The following is a 25,423-nucleotide window of genomic DNA, read 5'->3' as shown; positions in this document are numbered from 1 at the left end:
ATTTTATATACTACTTGTGTGCTGGATTCTATGACAGCTTAGTATATCAGAGTAAGATATACTTGATGTTTGCAGTACTTCACTATGACATACCATGCCATAAATGACAGGTTGGTCTTCTATTCCACATTAATAGAAATATTTAGTTGGGTGGCAGATTACAGGTGTTTACAGCAGCATTTATTCTACAGATGCAACAGTATGTTTGATTTTTAATTGAATACGTTGCTGAAAACCTGTAGGAATACATCTCTTCCCCTCTAAAATTTTGGTTAAAACAAATGGTTACTCTGAATTCTGTGTGTTATGTTTAACCATTCCTCAAAAAAACACCAGAGGCTTTTGTGTAACACAGTAATGGAATTTGATCACTTAAACACTTCAGTGTATTTAGTTTCTAAACCAAATATAGAAAACAACCTTGTCAAACAGCAATAAAAACTTTATAATTTGAAGTGCAGATAATTTCATTAGCTGTATACATAGAGCAACAACAGGGGAAAAAATGGTTACTTTAAACAGTAAAAATGGTATCTATATGACTGATTTTCTGAGTATGTTGAAACCACTTACAAAAAGTGTATGGACAAGACAGCCACTCATGCTTTTAATATTCCCTTTCAGTGGTGAAGCTATCCACATGCATGTTCCATTTCATGTTCTGCACATTTGTAAATATTTTACTCAGAAATGGCCTTCTTACTGATGTGAACATTCAGTCAAAGAAAGAACCACAGGAATACCAACTAAATTAGGTAGATGATCACACTAATTAATTGACAGTATGGAGTTTCAGAACTAAAGTAATTATATAGAAAAGGCCGCCTGAGGTTGGACTAAGCACTCTGCAATTAGCATAAAGCACAACCACTGTACAAGACAAGAGAAAAAGAGTGCAGTGAAAAACAAAACAGTGTTATTCATTAAAGGGGGACAGTGAACATGAAGCTGTTTTCCACAGTCTGTTGGACAAGTACTTATTAATTTCCACTCTCATCATTTCATCTTTTTTTTTTTTCTTTCAATCATATGTTTCAACTATAAAGTGGTTACATTATCTTCTGCCTTCGCAGGTGACCTTAGCAAAAATACCCCATATCAAAAACTTACTCTGCATACAGTCTAGTCAACCAACTAATCACAACTTCATGCTATATTTCTCTGTTAAGATCAGATCAGTTGCACTCCCAGGTTAACAAATTCTCACGCTACACTGTCCTTCTTTCCCGTGGATTTTCCTTTATCAATAGATCCATTTCCTTACCTATCTTCAGCAGCCATATCATATAACATACAAGTCAATTAATATGTTATCCCCAGCTATCCAGATTCCAATGGCATTAATAATAATACTTTTTCATGACTGCCTTACTATAGCATGACTGACTACATTGTTACACTCTCCTTTCCTGAAAAAATACTAAAAATTGTAGAAAACATTGGCTTTGCATATTGAAATCGGTGGGCAGACAAGTAAGACTGTATGATTTAGGTGTTGTGTATCACCGTTACCAATATCTTCATAGAAAATACATTCTGCAAAGCATAAAAAACACATTTGTGGTTGCTCTTCCAAGTTTCAGAATCTTTAATATTTGATGAGTCTGCTCTGCAGCAAAGGAGGTTACACCAAGGGCATGTTTAGAGATCACTAACTACCCCAAATAAGCCTTGCATTAACTCTTTCTTTCAAATATTTTTTATTCATTAATGTATATTCCAGTATAATGCTACCTTAAACAAACAATGAAGTTCTTGTGAACACAGAGATCTGAATAGGAAATTACAAACAGATTTTTCAGATTTCCTGCCTTTACGAAAGAAAGCTTCTAGTGTTGAAAGCTGATTAAACATATATATATGTGTATATATATATATATATATATATATATATATATAGTTTAGTGACAATTTCTATACAGTTCCGCTCTGACAACCTGGCAACAACACAAAGAAAAAACAGTTATTCTAAGCACATATATACATATACATATATATGTATGTATATGTGTGTGTATATATATAGACACACACACACACACAAACACACATATATATATAAAATACATATATATAAAAGTTAAAGGAAACTTTATATAATATATATGGGAGGACACTCCCATATGATCTCAGGAGTGTTTGGAGTATGGGAAATACATGTGCCTGGACTCTTTAAAAACAATTCAGAAGCAGCAGAACTAGACACTTCTAGAACAAGACAAAGACTACAGGATTTTGTGCATTTGAGTGTTATATTTGTCTTCTGCTCTAAATGTAGTAATGAATGTACAAATCTTTTCTGGTCTTTTAGCTAGAAATATCTCCAGCTGACTGTAACGAAGAATTTTTATAACTTCCTGTAACACTTGGCAGCCTGGAGTGACCCCATCCAGTTCTTAACATTTTGGCCCCTTGAAGGTTAATGTGTCGCATTGGCTAGCAGGAGCAAACTGAAAATCTCATTCTTTTAATTCATGCTCTTTCAATGGACTGGTAGTAATTTCAAGTTCCCTGGGAAGAGAGTTCAGAAGAGGGCATGTGAACAAGAATGTATGTCAGAATATCCATTTTTAAAATACATTTTATGTAAGATGTACAGCATTGACTCATTTTAACAACATTAACAACAACACTGTTTTCTTTTATTGCTCACATTTAAGACAGCAAAACAACGCAATGTTGTACATCGCCATCATAAGGCATTATTTGCTGGTTTGTTTGCTTTTTTATTATTGAAATGTGGAAATCAGTCGTTCTATAGAGTTATGTAAAGATTTAGTTAATCCTTTACTAATATTAAAGCCTTAAAAATCTTCAGATTTCATTTATATACCTTAAGCAATGAAACAAAACCATTTCTGTCACCATCATAACCCTGGAATCAGTCAAATTTAGAACCCAATACTAACGTAAACTGTACCAACTTTATTTTCAATGGACTTATCTATTGCATAAATTTCAAGTCTCAGGTAATAACAGTTAAAGTTACAATTAAAGTTCAGTTAACTGTGGATATGTAGCAAATTAAACCATTTACTGTCGGCATCCAAGCCGACAGGGGGCGCTGTGTGCGGTGATGTGTGTCCGTTCTGGCTACCCGTAGCCTCCCGACAGGGCTGACGTGTAACGGGAGGGCGGCCATGGCGGCTGCCTGGGAGGAGATCCGGCGTTTGGCGGCCGATTTCCAGCGTGCTCAGTTTGCCGAGGCGGCCCACAGGTGAGCAGGGTGAGCCGGAGTTCAGTCGGGCTTTGGAGCCCACCGTTGTGCCGGCAGCCGTCCCTGCCCGCCGCTTGAGTGGAGCCGAACACAGAGCTATGTGTGGGTGTTTGGCAGGCCCTGCCCCTTGCAGTGACACTGGAGTGTTGTGGGACCTCAGACCCCAGAACTGCACCTTTAGGGTCCCACACCTGTCTGTGTTGAGGAAATAAAGCAGGTGTCCTACAGCTTTGTGTCTGAGCTGGCTGGCAGCCTCACAGCTCTTCTCCCCCTTCAGTGTTGAGTAATTGGGGTTGTTACCAGAGCCTGTGTGCATTGCGAAATAAAATATATTAAAAAAAAAATAAAGCGTTGAAATAGCTTGTAAGTGTTGAACCCCAATTCTGTAAGCACAGCCATGCCTCCCTGCACAGGAAGGTGTAGTGCTACTAAAGGAGGAGCTGACGGCTGTCCAGCACAGCAATGGAAATCAATTCTCAGTGATTACTCTCCTGAGAAAAGCTGAGTGTCTTGTTTGTGGGGGATGAGAAAAATAGAGTAATGGCTTAATTTTTCTGATCACAAATGTATTTAATACACAGAGTGCAAAGCAATCGCTCTCTTCCCTGTGCATAGAATTCTCACAATACGAGTTGAGGTCAGCAGGTGCTTAGAATAACTGGTTGTTCTTTGTGTTGTTGCCAGGTTGTCGGAGCGGAACTGTATAGAAATTGTCACTAAACTAATTGCAGAAAAGCAGCTGGAAGTGGTGCATACGTTGGATGGGAAAGAATATGTCACTCCAGCACAGATCAGTAAGGAGATCTGGGATGAGCTCAGTGTTTGTGGTGGTAAGTGCCATGTGTGCTTGCTCCCTTTGGATCTGGAGGTTAATTCTGAAGACCAGACATAGATCTGAAAGTTTTCTTCAGTGATTTTTAAATTATCATTGGTAAACCATCTTATTTTACCTGTATGAGAAACCATCTGCTTTGTTTGATCTGACTTAAATGTGCAAGGTGCGGAAGAACTTCTTTACAGTGAGGGTAACGGAGCACTGGAACAGGCTGCCCAGGGAGGTGGTGGAGTCTCCTTCTCTGGAGATAATTCAAGACCCGCCTGGACGCCTACCTGTGTGACATGGTGTAGGCAGCCTGCTTTGGCAGGGGGGTTGGACTCGATTATCTCTAGAGGTCCCTTCCAACCCCTACAATTCTGTGATTCTGTGATTCTTTTTGTCACTGATTGTAATGAGACTGTATTGTACTTCAGTTACATATGTGGGTGAATTTCATAATATTGTACGTTTTGAAAGATAAATTTCACGGTGTACTTACAGAGTATCTATTGTTTTGTTACTATTGCAAGTAAGTCAGTTTTTGAGACACAACTGTGTATCATTACGATAGTTTGGTTTTAAAGTTTCCGAGGGAGTTTTTTTTGTTGTTGTTGTTTCTGGAGTTTTCCTACTGGATTTCTAGTAAAACTTTAGTGTAGAATAATAGAATGGGTTGGAAGGGACCTTTAAGATCCTGTAGTTCCAACCGCCTGCTTTAGGCAGGACACCTCCCTCTATTCCAGGCTGCTCAAAGCTCCATCCAGCCTGGCCTTGAACACCACCAGGGAGGTGGCATCCATAGGTTCTCTGGGCAGCCTGATCCAGTGTCTCACCACCCGCACAGTAAAGAATTTCTTCCTAATATCTAGTCTAAATGTACCCTCATCCGATTAAATGCCATTTCCCCTCATCCTGTCACTACATTCCCTTATAAAATGCCTCTCCCCAGCTTTCCCGTAGAAATCCTCCAGGTACTAGAAGGCCGCTATAAGGTCTCCTTGGAGACTTCTCAAGGCTGAAGAGCCCCAGCTCTCTCAGCATGTCCTCTTACAGGGAGGTGCTCCAGCCCTCTAATCATCTTCGTGGTCCTCCTCTGGATCTGCTCTAAGAGCTCCATGTCCTTCTTATGTTGGTGGCCCCAGAACTGGTTGCAGTAATCCAGGTGGAGTCTCATAAGAGCAGACTAAAGGGGCAGAATCAGCACCTCCACCTGCAGGTCACGCTTCTCTTGATGCAACCCAGGGATGGGATGTTTTGCACTTAACAACCTGTGACTTCTTTCATTTGTCAATACTTAAAGCTGTAATGGACTTAATTGGTCTGTATAGAGGTAGTAAAATACTTTGTATGCAATGAACTATACCATGTTCTAAAACTTTTCAAGCCTGCCTTATGCACTAAAAATATGTTTGTACTTTTTTTTTTTAAAGGTCGAATAAACATTGTTGACTTGCAACAGGTAACTTTTTAATAATAAAAATATATATTCTTCCTTTTCTTTACCATGGATTTTGTCCATTATTTTATGTATCTCTTTACTTCATTATTTAGAGCTCCTCTGTGCTTAGTGGTATTCCATGATCTGGTATTCCATGATCTATGAGATCAACACTAAAATACACAGGTTATCTTGATGGACTCTTCCTTTTTAAACCAAGGGCATAAACAGAAACGTTTCCCATTTAAATCTAAAGCAGCAGGAGCATGATAATTAACTTTGCATGCCTCTTTGGATTTTCCCTCTTCCTTCATTAATCTCTTGTCTCCACTAACCTTTATCCTCCAGTAGTCTTCCTCTGTGACTAATTTTCCCTTCTGGCTAGAACAGAATTACTTAGAATCAGAAAACCTTTCTGAAACACAGCTTGGTATTATCTATTCATAGCTTTCCGTGCTTTTATTTACTGTGTAGCTTTCTTTTAACCTTGTCACAGTTTGGTTTATTATTATTATTATTATTTTTCTCATTCAGGCTTTATTACAAATTTACTGTATGTGTGTGCAATATTAGGAAAAAGGAAAAAAAAAAAAAACAGAAACAAAAAATCCCAGCTCTTTTCATTTAATAGCTCGCTGTTGGAAAATTAATTTCAGATTTAATTTATTCTTTTTTTTAGATAATAAATGTGGACCTTCTGCACATTGAAAATAGAGCTAATGATATCGTTAAGTCGGGCAAGGCTGTTCAGCTCGTGCTGGGACAGCTAATAAATGAGTGAGTAAATTCAGGAGCAACATGCATAGCTCACTTCTGTTTTTCAAAATGCAATCTAACAGTAATGGTCAGTCTTTGGTGCTTCTGAGGTGAAGTACATTTTTCTTGATTACTATGACAGCTGCTTGGTGACCAGTGTCTCTTTTCGAAGTGGTTAGTGAGGCATATCTGAAATCAACACTGAAGCCATGAAGCAAAGGTATTTTGAATGTCTCTGTTTTTACTGCTTTACTTCTTAGTTCCTCACGTTTACAGGAGCTGGATCGTGTTTGCTCTGTGGCTTCACTGTCTGCCTCAGCTGTTGACAAACCCCCTCATTTTCACCCACTTCTTTCTTTACCTCAGAAGTCTAAGATGTATGAGCAAGTTGTTTCATGGCTTTCAGCACACCAACAAATGTTGAAGTCATGCTGTTTTGGGGATGTCTCTTTCATTGATTGTATGGCAGGATTTATTCACAGCAAGGAATGTGTAGCTCCTGGCTCTCTTGAAGTAATTGAGACCTACTTTTCTCACTGAAGTCCTTTTCTAAGACTCATTTTAATAAGATGTTTTCCTGTTCCTGCTTTCCTGGCAGATTCATACAAACAGATAAATAACATTTAAATACTAGCTGCCACATTATCAGGCTTTTAAAACACACGCTTTCACTGACATTGTTCTCCTTTATTCAATTACAGTAACTTAGTTTATTTTGGATAATTTATAGCAGAGAGAGGTACATATAGTGTCAGGGGAATTTGTAATTCAGCAGACAAAGTGCATTTCTGTAACATGTTGTCTTTTGTTTTCTTCCCCTCCCCTTGTTTTCAAGGAGTTACCTAGATCAATTAGCAGAAGAAATAAATGATAAACTACAGGAAACTGGCCAGGTGACAATATCAGAACTCTGCAAAACATATGACCTTCCAGGAGACTTCCTGACACAGGTGATGCAACCTGCCAACCTGGCTAGCATGGAATCAGTTGTTTTCACGTTCTTTTGTCATCTTTGCAATAGCCGTGGCTTTAATTGTAATGAGCTGCTGTAATTCTAGGCAGAAAACAATTGATATAGAATGGTTGTGGTGTGACAGCTGTTGACAGATTGGAATTGATGTTTGCCTTTTTCAATATTGTGCAAAATTTCTCCAGTGTCTTTATTACTGTGAGGAATGCAAAGAAGCATTGGACTAGCAGAAAATGTGAAAATTTCTATTTTATTTATTTGCGAGAAGATAGAAAGGTAACTTCATCAGTTTCATTAGCTGTCTGAGAAGCAGAAATACAGTGGTAGAAAGCTTTAAGGTTATTTGGGAATGGTAAAATAAATATAACATTTTTTAAAGCAGAAGTCAAGATTCATAATAGAAATACAGAACTACTCACTTCTGTTAGTGACTGTTCAAGTGCTTAAAAGGATTAGGGAGAATTGTCTTAAAATTCATTACTTTCAATTGAGATAGGATTTTTTTATTTTTTTTTTGGAAGATATTTTTTCCAAGGGGTGATTCTGAGACATGTTGGGTGAGCCCTCTTATGAGGTAAAACCATGTTGACCCTCTTAATTTATATGCAGAACATTTGTTCCATACTCAGCTTCTACAAAAGCATCTCCAAAATGTGGAAATCAATATATTGTTTTTCCTTCTCTCTTGGAAGATTTCATTCACTTTTTGCATTTATAACTACCTCTTTCTTTTGTGTTTGCTATTGATAATTTACTTAACTGTCAGAAAAAGTGGATAGTGGGTAGTGAATTGGTTTGTACAAAAAAATAAAAAATAAAAAACTGAGTTTCTTTCATGCATCTCCCAACCTTACTGATTTCTTGCAAAGTTTCTTTCTGTCATTGTATACTTATATTGGCTTCTATTTACAGGCTTTATCCAAGCGTTTGGGTAGAATCATTCAGGGACAACTGGACCAGGAAAACCGTGGGGTGATTTTTACAGAGGCCTTTGTTTCCCGTCATCGAGCACGCATTCGAGGTCTCTTCAGTGCCATTACTCGGTAAATTGCAGCACCTACAATCACATACTAAAATATCTTTTTCCTAGTGCTTTACAGACCAGATTCACTGGTGGATACATTCATTTTAAGTGCAGTTCAGTTCCTGAAGTGACACATTCATATATGTTAGATTTTGTTTATTCTTTAAACGGGGGCCCGGAGAGCAAGGAAAGTATGACTGAACCATTTTTACCTTTTGGGACTGAGGTTGTTGATGAGCAGCTTTTTAATGTGTTCAGAGAATATTTATCCTTGCTGTCATTGCACTCCTCCCAGTCAGTTACTTAATGCTGTCTATCTAGTACCTGTGCTTTAAGATACTTTTTTTCTTATGAACAAAGAAAGCTTCCATATGATAATTATCATAGCTCTGTTATATTGTATAATTCCATCATAATTTAAAATTTTAAGCTATTCAATTCCAGGGTAGCAAAGCAGTGCTAAGATATTGTATCGTTTTGCTCATCTAGAATAACATCTGGTTTCTAGATTCTCCATGTCAGATTCAGTAAATACATTGTGGTTTTTTTTTTCTCTTTTTACAAGGCCCACGCCTGTAAGTAACTTGATCACACGGTATGGATTTCAAGAACATTTACTTTACTGTGAGTTTTCATTCAGACTCTTTTGTGTTTTTGTTCATTCATGGAATCTTCAATACTATAAGTACACTATCAAGGGAACATTTTAGTATATGCTGCCAATTCCAGAATAAAGTAATATGTTTCTCCGTAGTATAAAATTTGTTAAACATTTTGTGCTATCCGTAACTAAAGGGATGTTCTCTGTGTCTACAGCAATGAGAGCATACAGTGATGAAATGCCCTTGGGTATAGGGTGATGCAAGAAGTGCATTTTGTCATCTGTTATGTTATTTGCCTTTAGCTACTGGCAGTTTTATCAGTGGAGCACACAAAAGGGACAGATTTTATGTAGCCAAACAGCATTAACTGCTCTGGATTTTATTTATTGACTTTGCTCTGTGATAGTAGAGGCAGACATTTTGTTATGGTCACAGTTCAGTGTCTTTGTATGCTGAGAGATAAAGCATGCTCTTAAACTGTTTACTTTTATTTTCTGCAGCTCTTTAAATGGGAATTCATTAAGATTTCCTATCCAACTGCTAATATTTCAACTTCTCTAATATCACTTCTGATATTTCAGCTCTTCTTTGACTATCAGGATTCCCCTCCCATCTGTTCAAAATTATACTTAAAGCATCATTAGTCTTGTGTGCTGGCTGACCACGTACTACTGCTGCTTTTAATGGTTTTTCATCTCCTCTCATGGAAGTTAATATCTTTCTTCTGTTTGATTGGGTCTTTTTGCCTTCAGGGCACCACATGCTCGAGCTCCATTAATATCTCTGCTTACCTTCTTGTTTTGTGACAAGCATATTCATTGCAAATGAAAATCTTAGCATTTAAATCAAATTGTATAAATACTCTGCTTTCATAGAATCAGTTTAAATTTTCCTTTTTTCCTAGCGCTTTGTTATCTGACTCTTTGTCGGTTAAGAGGAAAATCTACTAAAATGTAGATTTATAGATTTATTTATAATAGTGTTGCAAAATTAAAACAGATTTCGTTATGCGATTAGTCTTTTTTAAACCATTCCTACCAGCAATTACACAATCATGAACTCCTTCTGTATAATGCCAGTATGAATTTCTGTTGTTTTCTGATCATCAGAAGTCAGCACAATGGCTGAATGCATTTCTAGAACTGCTTTTTCTTATTTTTTGTTGTTGCTGCTAAGAAGTTAGTTCAACATTCTTTTTAGTTCTTCTTCCTGTATTTCATTCCATCTGCTGTTTCATAAGTTTTAAAAACCTCATTACATACTGCCAGAACTCGTTTGATCCACTTTCCAATTCCATTCCTATTTCAGTTCCATCAATATTGAAGATATCTTTTTTAATGATGTTACTTATATTTTTGTGCCTCTTCCTGAAAATACTCCTGCAGAGCTTGACAGTTGAGGTATGCTTTTGAGTACAAATAGTGACTTATGAAAAGGCAAAAGTATAGCATATGAGGCAAATCAAGACATTTGTACGTACCTTTAATGGACTTAAAATACCTTAGCTAGCATCAAGAGAGGCTTAGTGCTTTGGTTCTAAGCGTTACCAATGCATTTGTTGTCGGCAGTATTTGCGCTTTATAAGGGGTTTTATTACTGGCAACAGTGTGAATGTTGCAAACCATGAAGATGGCAACCAATAGGCAAGGTTCTAATATTTGTGCAGTTTAGGTAACAATTTTTTATACCGTTTTGGTATGTTCAGACCTCTCTTTATTTCCTTCTTGGGTAACATGCAAATAATGAATGCAAAAAGGACACTATTAATAAAGCATTCTTATATTGTATTGTCTGCTGAGAGGAAGCACCTTTTATAACTGTATTTTCTAAACCAAAAACTGAAACTGTCCAGATATGTGAAGGGTTTTGATCCTGCCATAGTGGCTCACTCTTTTAGAACTTTGTGTGATTTCCTGAGCTTTTGTCAAGATTGTTCTCTGAAGCATTAAAGATAATTGTGACGGTTCAGAAATGTTTCAGCAGAACAAGCTCTTGTAGCTTGATCATTGGTTTCTTTCAAGTAATAGTAAAAACAACTAGTGAAGGGGAAAACAGAATGGGAAAAATAATTGCTATTTTCTAATAAATGGGTACATCAAAATGATACTGTTTCATTTGGTTTTTTTTCTTTCTTTCAGCTGTGCTAGAAGAACTTGTTAACACTGGTCGTCTAAAAGGCACTGTGGTTGGTGGAAGGCAGGATAAGGCTGTATTTGTTCCAGACATCTATGCCAGAACACAGAGCAACTGGGTGGATTCCTTTTTCAAACAAAATGGTTACTTAGGTAATTAATCATTTTTTCTCTTAGATAACATGTCTTTCTTCAAAGCTAGTTTACGTAATGAATCTTACTCTAATACAGGCACTGTCTAATGTAAAGCCTTGCAAGAATAAGTGGAAATAAATACAGTAGTTGATTCTCCTCTTTAGAGACTGTCATCATTGTTACTTCAGCACAACCGTATTTCAGCGTACATAACCATGTTGCTAAACAGTAACAGTATTTCTTGCAGAGGATGTTAAAAATTTTGCTGCTTTTATTGCTGTTCTGAAAACTTAGATTACTCATTGTGTACATTCCACATGGTTGTATTTGACCCACATAACTGGGAATTTTGGGTCAGGAGTCCAGATTGCAACCAACTTTGACTGTTAACTGTTGAGATAACACTTAGTGTCCTAATTAGAGTCCTAATATGTATATCTAAGATGAAGCTGAGTGATGGTGATTTAAAACAGGAGATGTGGGAAAATGTGGAGCTAAATAAACAGAGGAATGTACCCTTATGGTCCCGAAAGGCCGGCCCCTAAATAGCAGTTAGCCTTGCATTTTGAAAAGGCTTGTCATAGTTTTCTGTCATACTATTAGGCATTTCTGTAATGTTGATTGACTAATACAGTGCTTGAATGTTTTCAGAATATCTAAGTTTAAACTACTGAATGCTGTAAATGCTTTGCTTGTGAGGCATTGAATGATTCTACAACTATAATGGAAAAAACAAAAATTTGCTATTTTATGTATTGTAAATACTCTATTTATGTTAGAGTACTTTAGAAAGATGTCATTGCAAAGATAGATTTTATGATGTAGGAATCAGAATAAAGTAGATAAAACCATACTTCAAATGGGAATGTTCATGATTTAATCTTCGTATGTATATTGATTATATCAACCTGTAGCTCATACTGAAGTAAGTTTTAGGTGAGCCTCGGCTTGAATTTGCATGCAGGAGTTTCTGTATAGGAATGTAAGTTTTCTTTTCCAGCTTTTCAAGCAAATTACTTCTTAGGATCCTAGGATCCAGTGAGTATATAACATGACTTACATTTAATGGGCTTCTAACTATTTTTTAGAATTCGATGCATTGTACAGGCTTGGCATCCCTGACCCAGCAGGCTACATAAAAAAAAGATACAAGTCCACAAACCTCTTATTTCTGAGAGCAGCTTGTGTTGGTCAAGAGATTGTGGATCGAGTTGAAGCTTCTGTAGATGAAGTCATCAGCTCTGGAAGTTGGATAGATGTAGCAGTAAGTGATTCTTTCTGATATTGTTGTATTTATTTATTTTTATTTACTTGAATGTCAGATGTTATACTATTGAATCACAGAATTGTAGGGGTTGGAAGGGACCTCTAGAGATCATCGAGTCCAACCCCCCTGCCACAGCAGGCTCCCTACACCACATCGCACAGGTAGGCGTCCAGTTGGGTCTTAAATATCTCCAGAGAAGGAGACTCCACCACCTCCCTGGGCAGCCTGTTCCAGTGCTCCAGCACCCTCACCGTAAAGAAGTTCTTCTGCACATTCCTGCAGAACTTCCTATGCTGAAGTTAAAGCTACACATGTGTGTAGTACATTTCACGCTTTAGGAGAAGAATATTCAGACTAAGATATAACAAATAAAATAACTTTGTTTGCCTTTTAAGTTATTCTGAACAAAACCAAAGATAGACCATGTCAGTATTCAGTTAGAGAGCAATATGTTTTTCTAGTATGTTTTCAGAAAAAAAAAATAATCTTAAACTGAAGTCCTATCAGGGTTTCTGTAAGTAGAGAGTTACTAGCCAATTTGTTCTAGTAAATTCTTGTTCTAGGCCTTAGAGCATTACTGTGTCTCTCATGAGGATGTCAGATATTGTCTTGGGTCTGATATTATTGTCTATCTGCTGAGATGCATTTCGAAGGAGTTGTCGTGCTATTTCCCAGAGGTAGCACTGATGCTCTTGAGCAGTGTTCCGTGGGGAAGAAAAGTAATGTCTAATCTTAAATTGCTATTTTAATTTTATAAGTGCAATGTATTTTAAGTAGTTAAAAGCTATGAAATTGACTATCTGTGGATCCTATTTTACCACATGCAAACATGCCCATTCCAGAATACATTAGTGTATGTTAATGACTTGGATGTTCTTTACCCTAGACTCTTCTGCCAAGTTCGTTGTCAGTAGAAGATGTTGGGATTTTGCTTCAGCAAGTGATGAGATCTTTGAACAAAAATTCTTCAGGTTTAGTCTTCAGTGACACCATCGTGGTCAGTGAGAAATTTCTAAGCAGCTGTACTGAACTGTTTTCTGATATGATGAAACAGAAAGCCGAAAAGGTATGGTTATTCAGCGGTCAAGATGGAACACTGAGTTTTGGAGTGTAGTTTATTTGGCTTTCTCATTGCTGTTTAATTCTTGCCTGAAATACAGCTTATGAAAACAAGCAAAAATGGGGAAAGAGTTTGTATTAGTGTATTGCAGTGTATATTCAGTTTTGCACACTAGCAACGTGATCCGATCCTGAACTTTTAAGAGAAGAATAAATGCATCTTTGTGTGTTGCTTATGGAAGACATCATTTTAGATTAGTATACTTCCAAGTGGCTAAATGGCTTAAATGTTCCTCTGTACATTTTTGTCCCTCTCTTTATCTTTTTTTCCTATTAACTGCTTGTTCTTTGTTATAGGAAATGAAAAACAGCCCTGTTCACTTAATCACTGAAGAAGATTTAAAGCAGTCTTATGTTTTAGAAAATTCATATGCAAATAAAAAAGACAAAAAAGATGAAAGAAGAAAGAAAGCAACAGGTAAAGCATTAAATAAATCTTAGCCTTAGAAATATTTTCAATTTTTCTGTTCTGTAGTCCAGTAATTTCCTCTAGTCCACTGATGAAGATATTTAGGAAGCAATCCAACTACTTTGTATGATTGTAGTTTAGGTGTAGAGCTGTGTACATGAGATTTGCTTTGAGATTTCAAAGTACAGATAAAGTACCATAAAGATATCCTGAGTTAGTCCAGTGCAAGGCATCTGACTATAGAAACAAGGAATCCTTGTAGATTTTGAGACAGAACTGAAATGTGTCATTTTAAATTTTTGAAATCTTTCTGTGTTTAAAACATTCTTCAGAACAAACACTCTGTTTTCACTTCCAAAAACCATTTGGCTACAGCACAGCTGAGCAGTCTATGTCAAACGCACATACAGAGATTTGTTTGCTAATGAGGGTAACAGTATTAGAGCACTAATGCATCTATTTTAATTGTATATACATCATCTGAAAATTAAAACATAATATTCAACTCTTAAAAAGGCCATGACTGAGTTGGCATGGAAACTAAACTTATTCTTGCCACAAAAGACAGCAGATTTTTCTAGGCCAGTAGCTGAAGCAGGAAAGCTTGAACTTTATTTGAACTGTTGTAAGCAGAATGACTTCAGTTTCCATCCTTCTAAGGATTAAAGACTGTATTCAGAATGTACCGTGGGTCTGTACGTGCATTCACATGTATGTATTGAACATACACTACACTGTCAGTAAGCACTACCTTGAAGTGTTCTTGTTTTTTAACTGACTTAGCTACATTACAATGAAAATTATGGTTTGAGGATTAGTTTTATTTCATAATGGCAAAATGTGATAAATGACACATTGCCTATCTTGGAGACTGTGCGTGACTGTCAACTCTGTAAGTGTAACCTGACTTGGCATGGTGTTAATTCCGTTTACACAATACAGATTCTGCTGTGTATTGCAGTAATAAAAATTGAGGGGTTGCAAGATAAATTGTCAGTGGCCTTTTGTAGCAGTCTTTTACAAATCGGAGTTTGCAGAAATGATCCTTCCTGTGGTATGAAGTCATACAGCTTGTCCTCTTTTCTAGCTGAAGTCTCTCTTATTTGTTTGCTTTCTGGATAAGACCTTGACTACAGATTGTTCCTTTTTCTGTAGTGCTATTAAAGTGAAATACAGGATGAAAGGAGCTTTTTGGGTGAAGTAGCTAATATATTACATATTTGACAGTTTGTATCTGCTCACAGCATTGTCACATTTCAAATAGACTTGTGGAAAACATCCATTGCTTTATTTTGTTTTGAGAGGTCAAAAACTTAGAAAATGTCACCGTGTTTTGTTGTCTGCAGCTGAACAAGATGGTTGTTCCAGCAAAGTAATTGTGTGCAGACGGGTTTCTAAGCAGTAACATCTTGCCTTTGTGTTTCCTTTTTTAAAATGATAGTACTGATAGGCAAAAATAATGTCTCTCAAGGCTTAGAGGATGTATAGAACTGATTTTTCTGGAGTTTAAATTTCCTCTAAGTCAAAAAAACAAAACAAAAAAAAAAGAGAATAAGGGAAAGAGAGACAAACAAATACAAACAGCTAAGCAGCTTACATCATGCAGAGGGATTGTATTGCACATTGGGATGCTGTCTGCAGTGCGGATACGTGGATCGTGGCATCTGGGAACTAAGTAATTTGTTGTATTTGTCAGAACAGAGTCATCTCATTGCTTTACTACTGAGGAAAGAATTAGCTCTCTAGTTAATTGAGTGCACACTTGCAAGAATATTTTGGATAAATGTTTACCACGGGGGATTATTTCTCTGAAAGTTAACTAAGTTGTGTTATCAGGAATATTTTAGAGCTGCTTGGTTATGTGGCATCACTGAGCTAAATGCCAAATGCTTACTAAAATGCTGTTTTCAACCAAAAGAAAATCTTCTATTCCATAATGGAAATTATTACTGCATCTGTTTTCATTTGTGAAAAGATATTACAGCTTTGGTTATTTTAATGATAATTTTAATTTGATAAGGCTGGCATTTGTGTTTGTTTATGACTGTAGTTTAAATGAGGATTTCACTTGGTATGCTTTTTTTAATATTAAGAATGGAGCTGTTATGACACCAGTATATTGGTTGATATATATTTTTTAATTTAGATGTAGCAAGTACTGTGCACAAACTACCATAATATTGCTAACTTTTAAGCGTTGGAATTTTACTATGAAATAAGCAAATAATTCTCCACCAGAGGGCAGTGGAAGCGTGAGAGGAGGAGGAGGTGGTAATGCTAGAGAAATCAAGATTAAGAAAAGCAAGAAGAAAGGAAGGAAGGATGCTGACAGTGATGAAGAGTCACAAGCCACCAGCACAGGTATGTTTGGGTACTGTCTACTCCTGGCTACATGTTTATTATCAATCACTTGTTGTCAACACCTCTGATTCCTCCACTGTATTAGTAAGTTCAGGTAAAAAAGGAATATGAGAGTACTGTTCTATTATAATTTTACCAGTGGATATAATACTGTTATTTAAATGAAGTGCTCATGTCATATTCATGGGATTATATAAAGTAGCCTTTTAAAAAGTAACCTCAGTCAAGGAATTTAGAGCAGATACTTTAAAATTTTGATTTTATCTAGGAAATACTTGAGATTTTAGGATTAAATCATTGTATGTAAGTATATGAAGGGAGGATACAATGGATTTGCAGCTAGGCTTTTCTCAGTGGTGCTCAGTGCCAGACAAGAGGCAAAGGGTACAACATAAGATGTTCCCTCTGAATATCAGGAATCGCTTCTTTCTGTGTGGGTGATGAAGCATTGGCACAGATTGCCCAGAGAGGTGGCGAAGCCTCTCTCCTTTGAAATACTCAGAAGCTGCCTAGACAAGGTGCTAGGAAAGCAGGTCTAGATAGCCATGCTTGAGTGGGGAGGTTGAACTAGATGACCCTCTAGGGATCCCTTCCAACCTCAACTATGCTGTCATTCTTTGATAGGGATATTATAGTTGGTTTCTTAATATTTACTGAATAGCGTATGATATAGCATTTCTCATCAGGCTTCATTATGTTTTTAATATTTTAAAATAAGATCCATCTTGCTTTCCACTGAGATTTTTATGTCTGAGCATATCATCTTTGTAACTGTACATTTTAGTGTGAGAAAGTAGGTACTTTGAAGGCCCATTTGTTTGACTAGTTTTAGATGTGTTGTATAGGATGAGTCTGCACCACTCCCTGTTCTTGCCCATTTCTTCCAGCTGACTTAGAAGAGCGTGGATGGCTTCCTCAGAAGTAGATGCATCTGCTATTAGACTTACATTTAACAGTGGCTGAAAATGAAACAGTGATAATTTTTATTACATCTTTAATTCAAATACCAGAACTGTGTGTTTCCATTTTATGTGTAGTGTCTGGGCTTTGAATACTGACTGTTTAGGATACTCCTAAACAAGATGTTTGAAGCTTTGATGTAGAGCATCTTAATTTTGAGTGATATTACTCTGACAGTTTTCTGTAATTTACACACAAATGAAGTTATTTTTCGAGATTGCTCAGGTACTGAGTAAACAGTGTTAAGCTGCCCCTTTCTGGTGTAACGTTTCATGTTTAACAACTGTTGCTGCTAGTTTTGCAGAGTTAAATAGATTAAGTAGTGTCTGGTGAACTATGAGAGATGGTTTAGTGATTTGCTGTAGCTACAGTAATAAGAGGGCAGTTGGACTAGATGATCTTGTAGGTCCTTTCCAACCTTGTGATTTTCTGATTCTATGAAGTTAGAAGCATTTCCACATCTCATGACACATAGTATCTACAGCAGTGTTAAGTATAAACTTTAGTCAATGAGCGTTGTTTATGTTCACTGCAGGTAAGAATAAGCAGCTGGAGTTCCATTTCATGTCGCAAGAGGAAATACAGGATGTTTTAAAGACCCATTTGCAGGACTGCCCTGAAGAGCTTATTACAGAACTTGCTGAACATCTAATGAGGTAATTTCCATCATTCAAATAGAGTTACAAAGTCTGCGGTTCATTTCAGATGAATCAGTTCTGTTTTCTTGTTTAGGGAAAAATAATTTTACTGATGGAAGTGAATTACAATATCCTCTTTCTGTACAGCTCCATCTTACATAATTCCTTCTGTATTAGAAAGCTGTACTGATACAGTATTGGGAAATAATGCCTCTGCCTAGCAGTCAGTTGTCATTTTAGGGTCATAAGTATATTTCTCCACCCTTATCTTATGTGTGTTAAGATTTCACCATTCCTGTCTTCTGTACATTACCTGTCTTGGTATATTCATATCTTGTGTTCCTTGTGTTACCACTGGCACCTGTGTAACCAAGTAGTTTGCTACTCAGGTCAGCAAACTAATCTTATAAAAGAAGAATAATTTCTTTTAAAAGATACTACGGCTCTCATTGATCTGAAATCTGTATACGGACTCTTTAAAGAATATGAGAATACATTGCTGCATTAAATCTTTTCCTGTCTTACATCTTGTTCCCATTTAAGAGCTGTTATGAAATTAAAGCTTTGTTAAGCACTTACATTCCATGCATACTGTCACTGGTTGTACTTCTGCAATTGCAGAAAAATACTTGAATTTCCTAGTGCTTTTTTTTCTCTTTTCAGTTACTTACTTTTTATTTATCTCTTAATACTGTGGCTTTCATGTCCCACTTATTCACTGCATTAGGAGATAGATTTCTCTGCTGGTATGTTTAGAAAACATTCAATGTTTTATACTTATTTTTTTCTCTCCCCTGTTCTAAGACCTCTAACAAAAAGTTACCAGGAAGCTGTGCGTTCCGTTTTTACATCTTCAACATCTTCCTCTGGAGCAAGCAGAAGACAGACTATGAAGGACTTGCAGGAGGAGTTCTCAAACTTGTACAACAACATTCGATTATTTGAAAAGGGAACAAAGTATTTCACAGGTATAATAAATATATACTTCAATACTTTAAAAATACTTATTCAAGAATGTTTAATTTATTTCAGTCAGAGAAGAACAACAGTTTTAAGAAAATGTGAAAACTTAAGGATGTATTTACAGCGTTTAAAACTGACCTTGTGCTGATGTTCACTGCACTGTACACTTACTGAGATATATTCTCTTTATTTCATATCCACTGTCTTCATTCTGTCCAAATTATTATGTGGTCTCGTCCTTTCTTCTGAAGTGTTAACATCACAGTTATTATTATAGTAAACTTACTTCATTCTGTCACCTGTGTAATTAATGAAAACTCTGAAGAGCCTCCACCTCAACTTTCCTTTGGTTTGGTATTGAAAATAACTGCTCCTTGACGGTAGTTATTCAGAAGGGTGTAGGTTGATGTTGCAGTAGGTTACTTTGTCATATGCCATCTTTAGCTACCTGTATTTTGTTACGGGAAAGTAATATTAGGAAAATACTGTGTATGTTTCCAAGATTCTGTGCCATCTAGGTACATTCTTGTGGTTTGGAATAAATGGGATTATTTCCCATTAACTTCTGTTCTTGTATGCTGGTTCTTTTTTCAAAACTTCTATTTCTGTCTTACATCACACGCCTGCTTAGTCCTGTTGCCTTTTTGTACTTTTTACTTGTTTATGGGTAGAATCAGTGCTGTATTAGTAGTTCAAGAGGGGACCCGAATACCTTTGCAGCACTGACAGTGCATTAAAGTGCATTTACAGACTTGAAAGCTCACAATTATGCTGAATAATATTCCGTAAGAAATTGCAGATGAGAGATGTTTGCTTCATACATTCAAATGAATTTCTAGTGCTACTACTTACTGTTGATAGAGTCCATGTTTTGGAAAGTGCTATGATAACTATTCATATGAAGCAAATTGCCATAGTATGGTATTTTCCTGTTTTTTTCATTTTTATTCTATTTTATGTTTATTTTTGACAGATGAGACTCAGACTAACCTTGCTAAGCACCTGTTGAAGACCGTCTGTACTGACATTACAAATCTTATTTTCAACTTCCTCGCATCTGATTCAATGATGACAACGGAAAACTATGCTACCATTACAAGTGAGGTACAGAGCTATCAGTTCCTTCTCGGCATTGTCAAGTAGATGAGTGTTATATTTAACTATCTTCTCTCTTGATTCATCCACAGCTAAAATAGTAATAAGTATTACAAATTATTTCCATTCCTCTCTTATACAGATGAGGACCAAGATTTTAGGTAAATTGCCAGAAGATACCAGAGGTCCTTTAACTAAACTTCACACTTCTCTGAATGGCAAGGTAAAGTGTTCCAAAATCCTTGAGTTCAGATTTTCTGTTCTGATGATGCACTAGTGAAAAGCTGAGATGCATGGTATGGTGTAGCACATAACTGCTGCTGCTGTGAGAACTGATGTCATCTTTTGAATTTGTCGAAGTCAAAGTACTTTTTAACATATGAATTTTAAGAGATGACATTTGATATAACACTTTAAAACTGGTAGTCAGCTATGTTTGCTCTGGATGGAATGTGGTGTATCTTTTATGTGTGAATGGGAAAAATAAAATCTGAGAGATAAACAGTAGTGTAGCGGTCATTGCTTCTTGTAAATTCTTTCTAAAGAAAGATTGTTCTCTCCTGTTTTCTTTAACAAGTATTCTTCTTGATAAAAAAAAATATTAAACATATTATGGCAGTGTAAGTATAAAGGAATGTGATTTATTGCTTCTTATATGTAAGATGCCTTACTGTCTGTTTCTTCAGAAGAAAGATCTGTAGGGAATTGCAAAATCTGTTTTAAGTATTTCATTTTCAGAATTGATGTCGTATACCATAATTTGCATGTTTCAATATACGAACTGTTGGGAGATGAAAGAAGTTTCTGTTAAAATTGTTCTTTCTTTCCATAGTTTACTCCATTTGTATTTGGGTGATAAGCTGTGAGCAGTAGTTAGCTCATTTTTAGCCTGCTAACATAAATTCCCATATCTGTTATTTTTTTAATAGAGTTTAGAAGATTTCCTTTCATACCTTGATGCTGCAGCAGATATTTGTGATATTATGGTGAAAAAAGGAGATAAAAAGAAGGAAAGGTACCTTAATTGTATTTATTCTATGTACACTAAGTGAAAATTAGCTCAGTTGCTGCACAAATGTCAGATGATTCATTTGCTAGTAGTTGCATAGATTGTGCAAGTAAGAATCAGTTTTCTTTCCAAACAGTTTATCTGAAGAATACAGAGGTGGGCAGTCCTAATTCTGTGGGAGAAGGCAGACAGGAGGCTTTGTATTTAGCTAATTTGTCTGACTGATTACATTTAAGTTTGCTAGGGTGGTTTTCAATATCTGAGCTCCAACAGAGATTTCGTTTTTGTTTTTTGTAGTTTTTTGGGTTTTTTTCCTTTTAATCAGGAATATGACAAATATCACATCAAGAACTGATCAGTCAGAGAAGAAAATAACATTGTTAATGTTAGATAAGTTTTAGCATCTATTATGAATTATGACAGAATGGGAAACAGATTTTACTGTAATCTATTCTTGTTCCTTAGGCAAGTCCTGTTTCAACATAGGCAAGCTCTGATGGAACAGCTAAAAGTAGCAGAAGATCCAGCTCTTGTTCTGCACCTGACATCAGTACTGTTATTTCAGTTTTCAACCCACTGTATGCTTCATGCACCAGGAAGATCTGTACCACAGATCATTAATTTCTTAAGCGGCAGAATCCCAGAGGTATTCCTTTCTGGCATTATTGCGTGGAAGTACTTTTTTTTTCTGTGCCCAAATGGAATTATACTAATGCTGCTATATAACACTGGCATCTTTGTGTTTCACATCTAATCATTACTGTGCTTGCAGAATATGTAGTTTGCCTGATCTATAATGTACCTTAGGTCTGTTTTCAATATATTAAATAAAATCCATCTGTCATTACTACTGAAGCTTTTGCCTTTTGTCTGTAGTCTGCTGTGTATTGTGGGGTGTTAAAAATCACTGTCAATTCTTGCAGCTCTCTCTTTTCTCTTAGCTAGAGTGTGATTGCTTTGAACTTTCCTAATTCAGTTTTAGAAAAGAGGTACCTCTCCAAAAATTGAAAGATTTGAATTCTATATCCAGTCTACCAGAACTGATTGTTTTTACTGACTACATTGCTTTATTGCTTCAGTTAATTGTCCTCTTCCTGCTGCGTGGAGGCACTTTTCATTTTTCTACCTCTCTGACTGTTTCTGAGAATTTAGGTTGCAAAATACTTTGATGGAAATATACTCATCTATCACTTTCCCTATTAAGACAAGAACGTGAGAATGGTTTTTTTCACGTTTACTCTTCAGTCAATTAAAGGTCTGTGTTACCTTTTCCATTGCACTGACTTTTTTTGTTTGTCTGTTTGTTTGTTTTGTTTTTTCTCCTCAGGATCAGCATTCTCTATTAATCAAATACCAGGGATTAGTAGTGAAACAGTTGATCAGTCAGTCTAAGAACACAGAACAGGAGGATGACAATAAAACAGAGGAGGAAGAAGGAGATGCCATTCGGAAGGAGCTCCAGGAAGCCACTACCTCTATCAAAGATCTTGTCCTCAGACCTAGAAAATCTTCTGTAACAGAGGAATAAAATGATTACTGAGTACATCTGCGCCCGTGATACAGCTTGAAAATGCTTGAAAAACTTTTAGTATTTGGCTTTTAGCAAATGCCAGCCAAGGAGCACAGTCATCATATAATGGTGACAAATGGAGTTTTGTTTATCTACTACTGCAGCATACTTATAAGATGTATGTACACATAAGATACATTAGTCGAAGAGGATGCTTTGGATATAAAATTGGTGGCTTTTTTTAGTTTGCAATTTCACTTGAAGCCTCAAGAAATGCTTTTTCTTGTGATAACACTGTATTCTGTTACGTGCACAGGTTTATAGATTTGCTCTTCTGATTTGGATTTATAATGGTGTGAGGGTTGCATTTAAGTGTGCATAAGCCTGTATCTTAATTTCAAAGACTAGGTTTGAAAGGATAATTGTTATAAATAGTACACAAATGAAAGCCTACTTTGACAATTTGATAGAATCAGTGGTTGTTTTTCACTAAAGAGTGAAACCACTGAGTACAAATTTATATTTCTGAACTTAAAAGAAGTGACCTGATGCTTATGTTATTTTCTAAATATACTGAAAACTTTCAGAAATCGGCATACCCTTGCTATTTATGTATTCCATATATGTCGGTAATGGCAGCTCATTTTAAACTTGTAATTGGGACAGAGGAGGTGCAACCTTTTTGCGCTGCTAATTTGAGGATGGGTAGACACTATTTCACTTGCCACAATTAACATTTTATGTGTTCATTCAGCAGTCTTGTTCAATTCTCAGTCCAGTTCGCATAGCTGTACGAAGTATGTGCTTGTGATTCTGTCGGCTGCTTGAAGGAGCTTCTGGTGTGCTGTTTACCCCAAGTTTTTGGAAAAGAATTTGAATGTTAACTTTTAAGATCTTTCTACATAAACTTTTCAGACTGTTTGTCTAATCTGAAATAGCTAAATGTTGAAAGTTTCCCTCAGGCTTTTTTCTTGCCTTATTTCCACAAGTACTTTGTCTTGAGGAAGGTACAAAATGTGTAAAATAAAATCTTTCAAGTTCTGCCACTATTATTGATGTAATTATTGTATGTCAAATGGACTATTGACTTGTATTTAAGAGAAGATAGTTTTCAAAACAGAAATATTTCAGTTGTATCAGGTCTTTCTTGACCTTGTATTACTTCAGTAATGCCCACTGATTTCATGCAAAACAAGAAGTCTGAAAATGCCATTCACCCATTTTTGCCAAAATTCTTTGATGCTGAAAGAAAGCAAATAGGTTCTATGCAAGTTCTGCATTGTTTAGATATATTTTTATTTATGTTATTATTTTTTTAAAAATATTTGTTTCCCAGCATTTAGTGTTTCCTATAAGGTTAATCCAAAATATCTGCTAGCCTGAAATTGGAAAAAATAAAAACAAAAAATTGATGAGGCCCCAAATGAAAACTCAGTAATGGATCAACTGTGGTGAATTTTAACCATCCAATGTTTAAAGATATTCCCTTCATAATTCTGATCTTTTACACATTGTAAGAGTGGTGAGGTTCTGGAACAGGCTGCCCACGGATGTTGTGTATGCCCCATCCCTGGAGGTGTTCAAGACCAGGTTGGATGGAGCCCTGGGCAACCTGATCTAGTAAACATGGAAGTTTGGAGGCCCTGGCAGGCAGGGGGGGTGTTGGAGCTTCATGGTCCTTGAGGTCCCTCTCAACCCGGGCCATTCTGTGATTCTGTAAGGCAAAAACAGTGTAAGGCAGAATCAAAGATAGTTCCTCTCTTTGGCTGAAGGATATCTTAGCAAACAGTGAAGAGTGCGAAGGTGAGAAATGCTCTTGTCTATTTACCTTTGTTTAAGAGTTTGCATATGGAGAATAGGCTTGATTTCCTGTTATTTGGCCAGAATAACCACTCTGCTCCTACAGTGAACACAAACAATTTTGTAAGACATGAAACTGTTTTGTAAATAATATGCTATGATATTCTATATGCAAATGTGAAATTATTTTAATAACATTAAACTATGAAGGATTTAAAATGCAGTATTGACTTAAGCAGTGGTTGTTAGTCTTGCAGTGTACAGCTTCCAAAAGGTTATATGCACTTTTTGATATAAAATGTTGTTTTGAGTGTTTTGATACTGTTACATATGATAAGGATAACTTAGACAGTCTACTTTATCATGCATAAAAAAGAGTCTGTAGTTAGGTGGGAAAGGAGTTTGAGAAGTTTAAAGAGAAACACCATTTGGTTTGTGAACTCCCAAATCTGTGTGAAAAGGAAGCCAGGTCAAGACAGGCCACATCTGGGCTCAGACTAAGAAAGCTGCTTTCTATTCCAGTAAGTTCTGGAGGAGATGTGAGAGACGTCACCTAACCATGAAGTGAGGCAGCAGAATTTGTGTCATATTCAGCATGCATCTTTTGGCAAAAAGACTTTTAAGATGCTTCTTTTGGCATGTGTTCTGTTAACATAGCTGTTATCTGCAGCTAGAAAAGTAGGGGAAGGATCATCTTTGAAGTTCAAGGCAGGCAACGGCTAAAGGATGTTCCTGTGCTTTTCAAACTTTTTGGAAAGAACATTCTGTGTTGGAACTATTTTGCAGTGTCATTAGCTTTTTTGACAGATCAGTTTGGATAATATTTGCTTGCTCTGACTTGTGGGCTTCAAAAGGTACTTGAACAAGAATCGTGCTTTCAGCTTCTTTTTCTTTTTGGAAGTAAAGGCAAAAGGATGATTCACTTTCTGGCCTCATATTTGGACCTAAGTTGTCTTCTCCCTTCCCAATCCACGAAATTAGCAAGCTTGAAAAATCAGCATTAAAAGTGTTTGGCATAAACAAAGCTTATAGTTTGTACAAAGACAGGAGAAAAGAGTTCAATCTAGTTTGTATAGAAGAAATACTCACACAGAGTGAGTGTGTGCGGAGGTTTAATAAACCAGTCAGCTGTGAATAGTGATGATGAATTCTTAGCAGTAACAACCAAATGATCAGTCTTAGTTGCAAGATACTGTTTACA

At 36.4% G+C, this 25,423-nt stretch overlaps 1 protein-coding gene across 3 annotated transcripts; it reads left to right on the top strand.

The window, feature by feature from the left end:
* Positions 1-3,118: 3,118 nt before the first annotated feature.
* Positions 3,119-24,445, top strand: UFL1 (UFM1 specific ligase 1). 3 transcript variants are annotated; one of them, XM_015858833.2, is made up of 19 exons: positions 3,119-3,217; positions 3,902-4,047; positions 5,465-5,493; positions 6,152-6,249; positions 7,064-7,178; positions 8,111-8,241; positions 8,788-8,846; positions 10,963-11,109; positions 12,180-12,355; positions 13,245-13,424; positions 13,775-13,895; positions 16,125-16,247; positions 17,743-17,863; positions 18,650-18,813; positions 19,782-19,912; positions 20,046-20,126; positions 20,833-20,918; positions 21,378-21,558; positions 22,240-24,445. In XM_015858833.2, exons 1-19 carry the CDS (start codon positions 3,141-3,143, stop codon positions 22,438-22,440), a joined length of 2,367 nt encoding a protein of 788 aa, XP_015714319.2. In that variant the 5' UTR covers positions 3,119-3,140; the 3' UTR covers positions 22,441-24,445. The 3 variants fall into 3 exon arrangements, with proteins under 3 accessions (XP_015714319.2, XP_085398015.1, XP_085398016.1); XM_085541889.1 differs by having other exon boundaries at positions 3,119-3,319; XM_085541890.1 differs by lacking the exon at positions 6,152-6,249.
* Positions 24,446-25,423: the final 978 nt, after the last annotated feature.

The sequence above is a fragment of the Coturnix japonica genome, chromosome 3 (genome assembly GCF_054131305.1).
Source record: "Coturnix japonica strain WE chromosome 3, WE-NBRP24, whole genome shotgun sequence".
In the NCBI taxonomy this organism is placed as follows: Eukaryota; Metazoa; Chordata; class Aves; order Galliformes; family Phasianidae; genus Coturnix; species Coturnix japonica.
The sequence above is the reverse complement of the archived record's forward strand: the minus strand, read 5'-3'. Positions and strand labels throughout refer to the sequence as shown.

Coding starts and splice junctions, on each gene's coding strand:
- UFL1 (XM_015858833.2), top strand. CDS start 3,141: ATGGCGGCTGCCTGGGAGGAGATCCGGCGTTTGGCGGCCGATTTCCAG. Junction 3,218..3,901: donor TTTGCCGAGGCGGCCCACAG/GTGAGCAGGGTG, acceptor TGTTGTTGCCAG/GTTGTCGGAGCGGAACTGTA. Junction 7,179..8,110: donor CAGGAGACTTCCTGACACAG/GTGATGCAACCT, acceptor TTCTATTTACAG/GCTTTATCCAAGCGTTTGGG.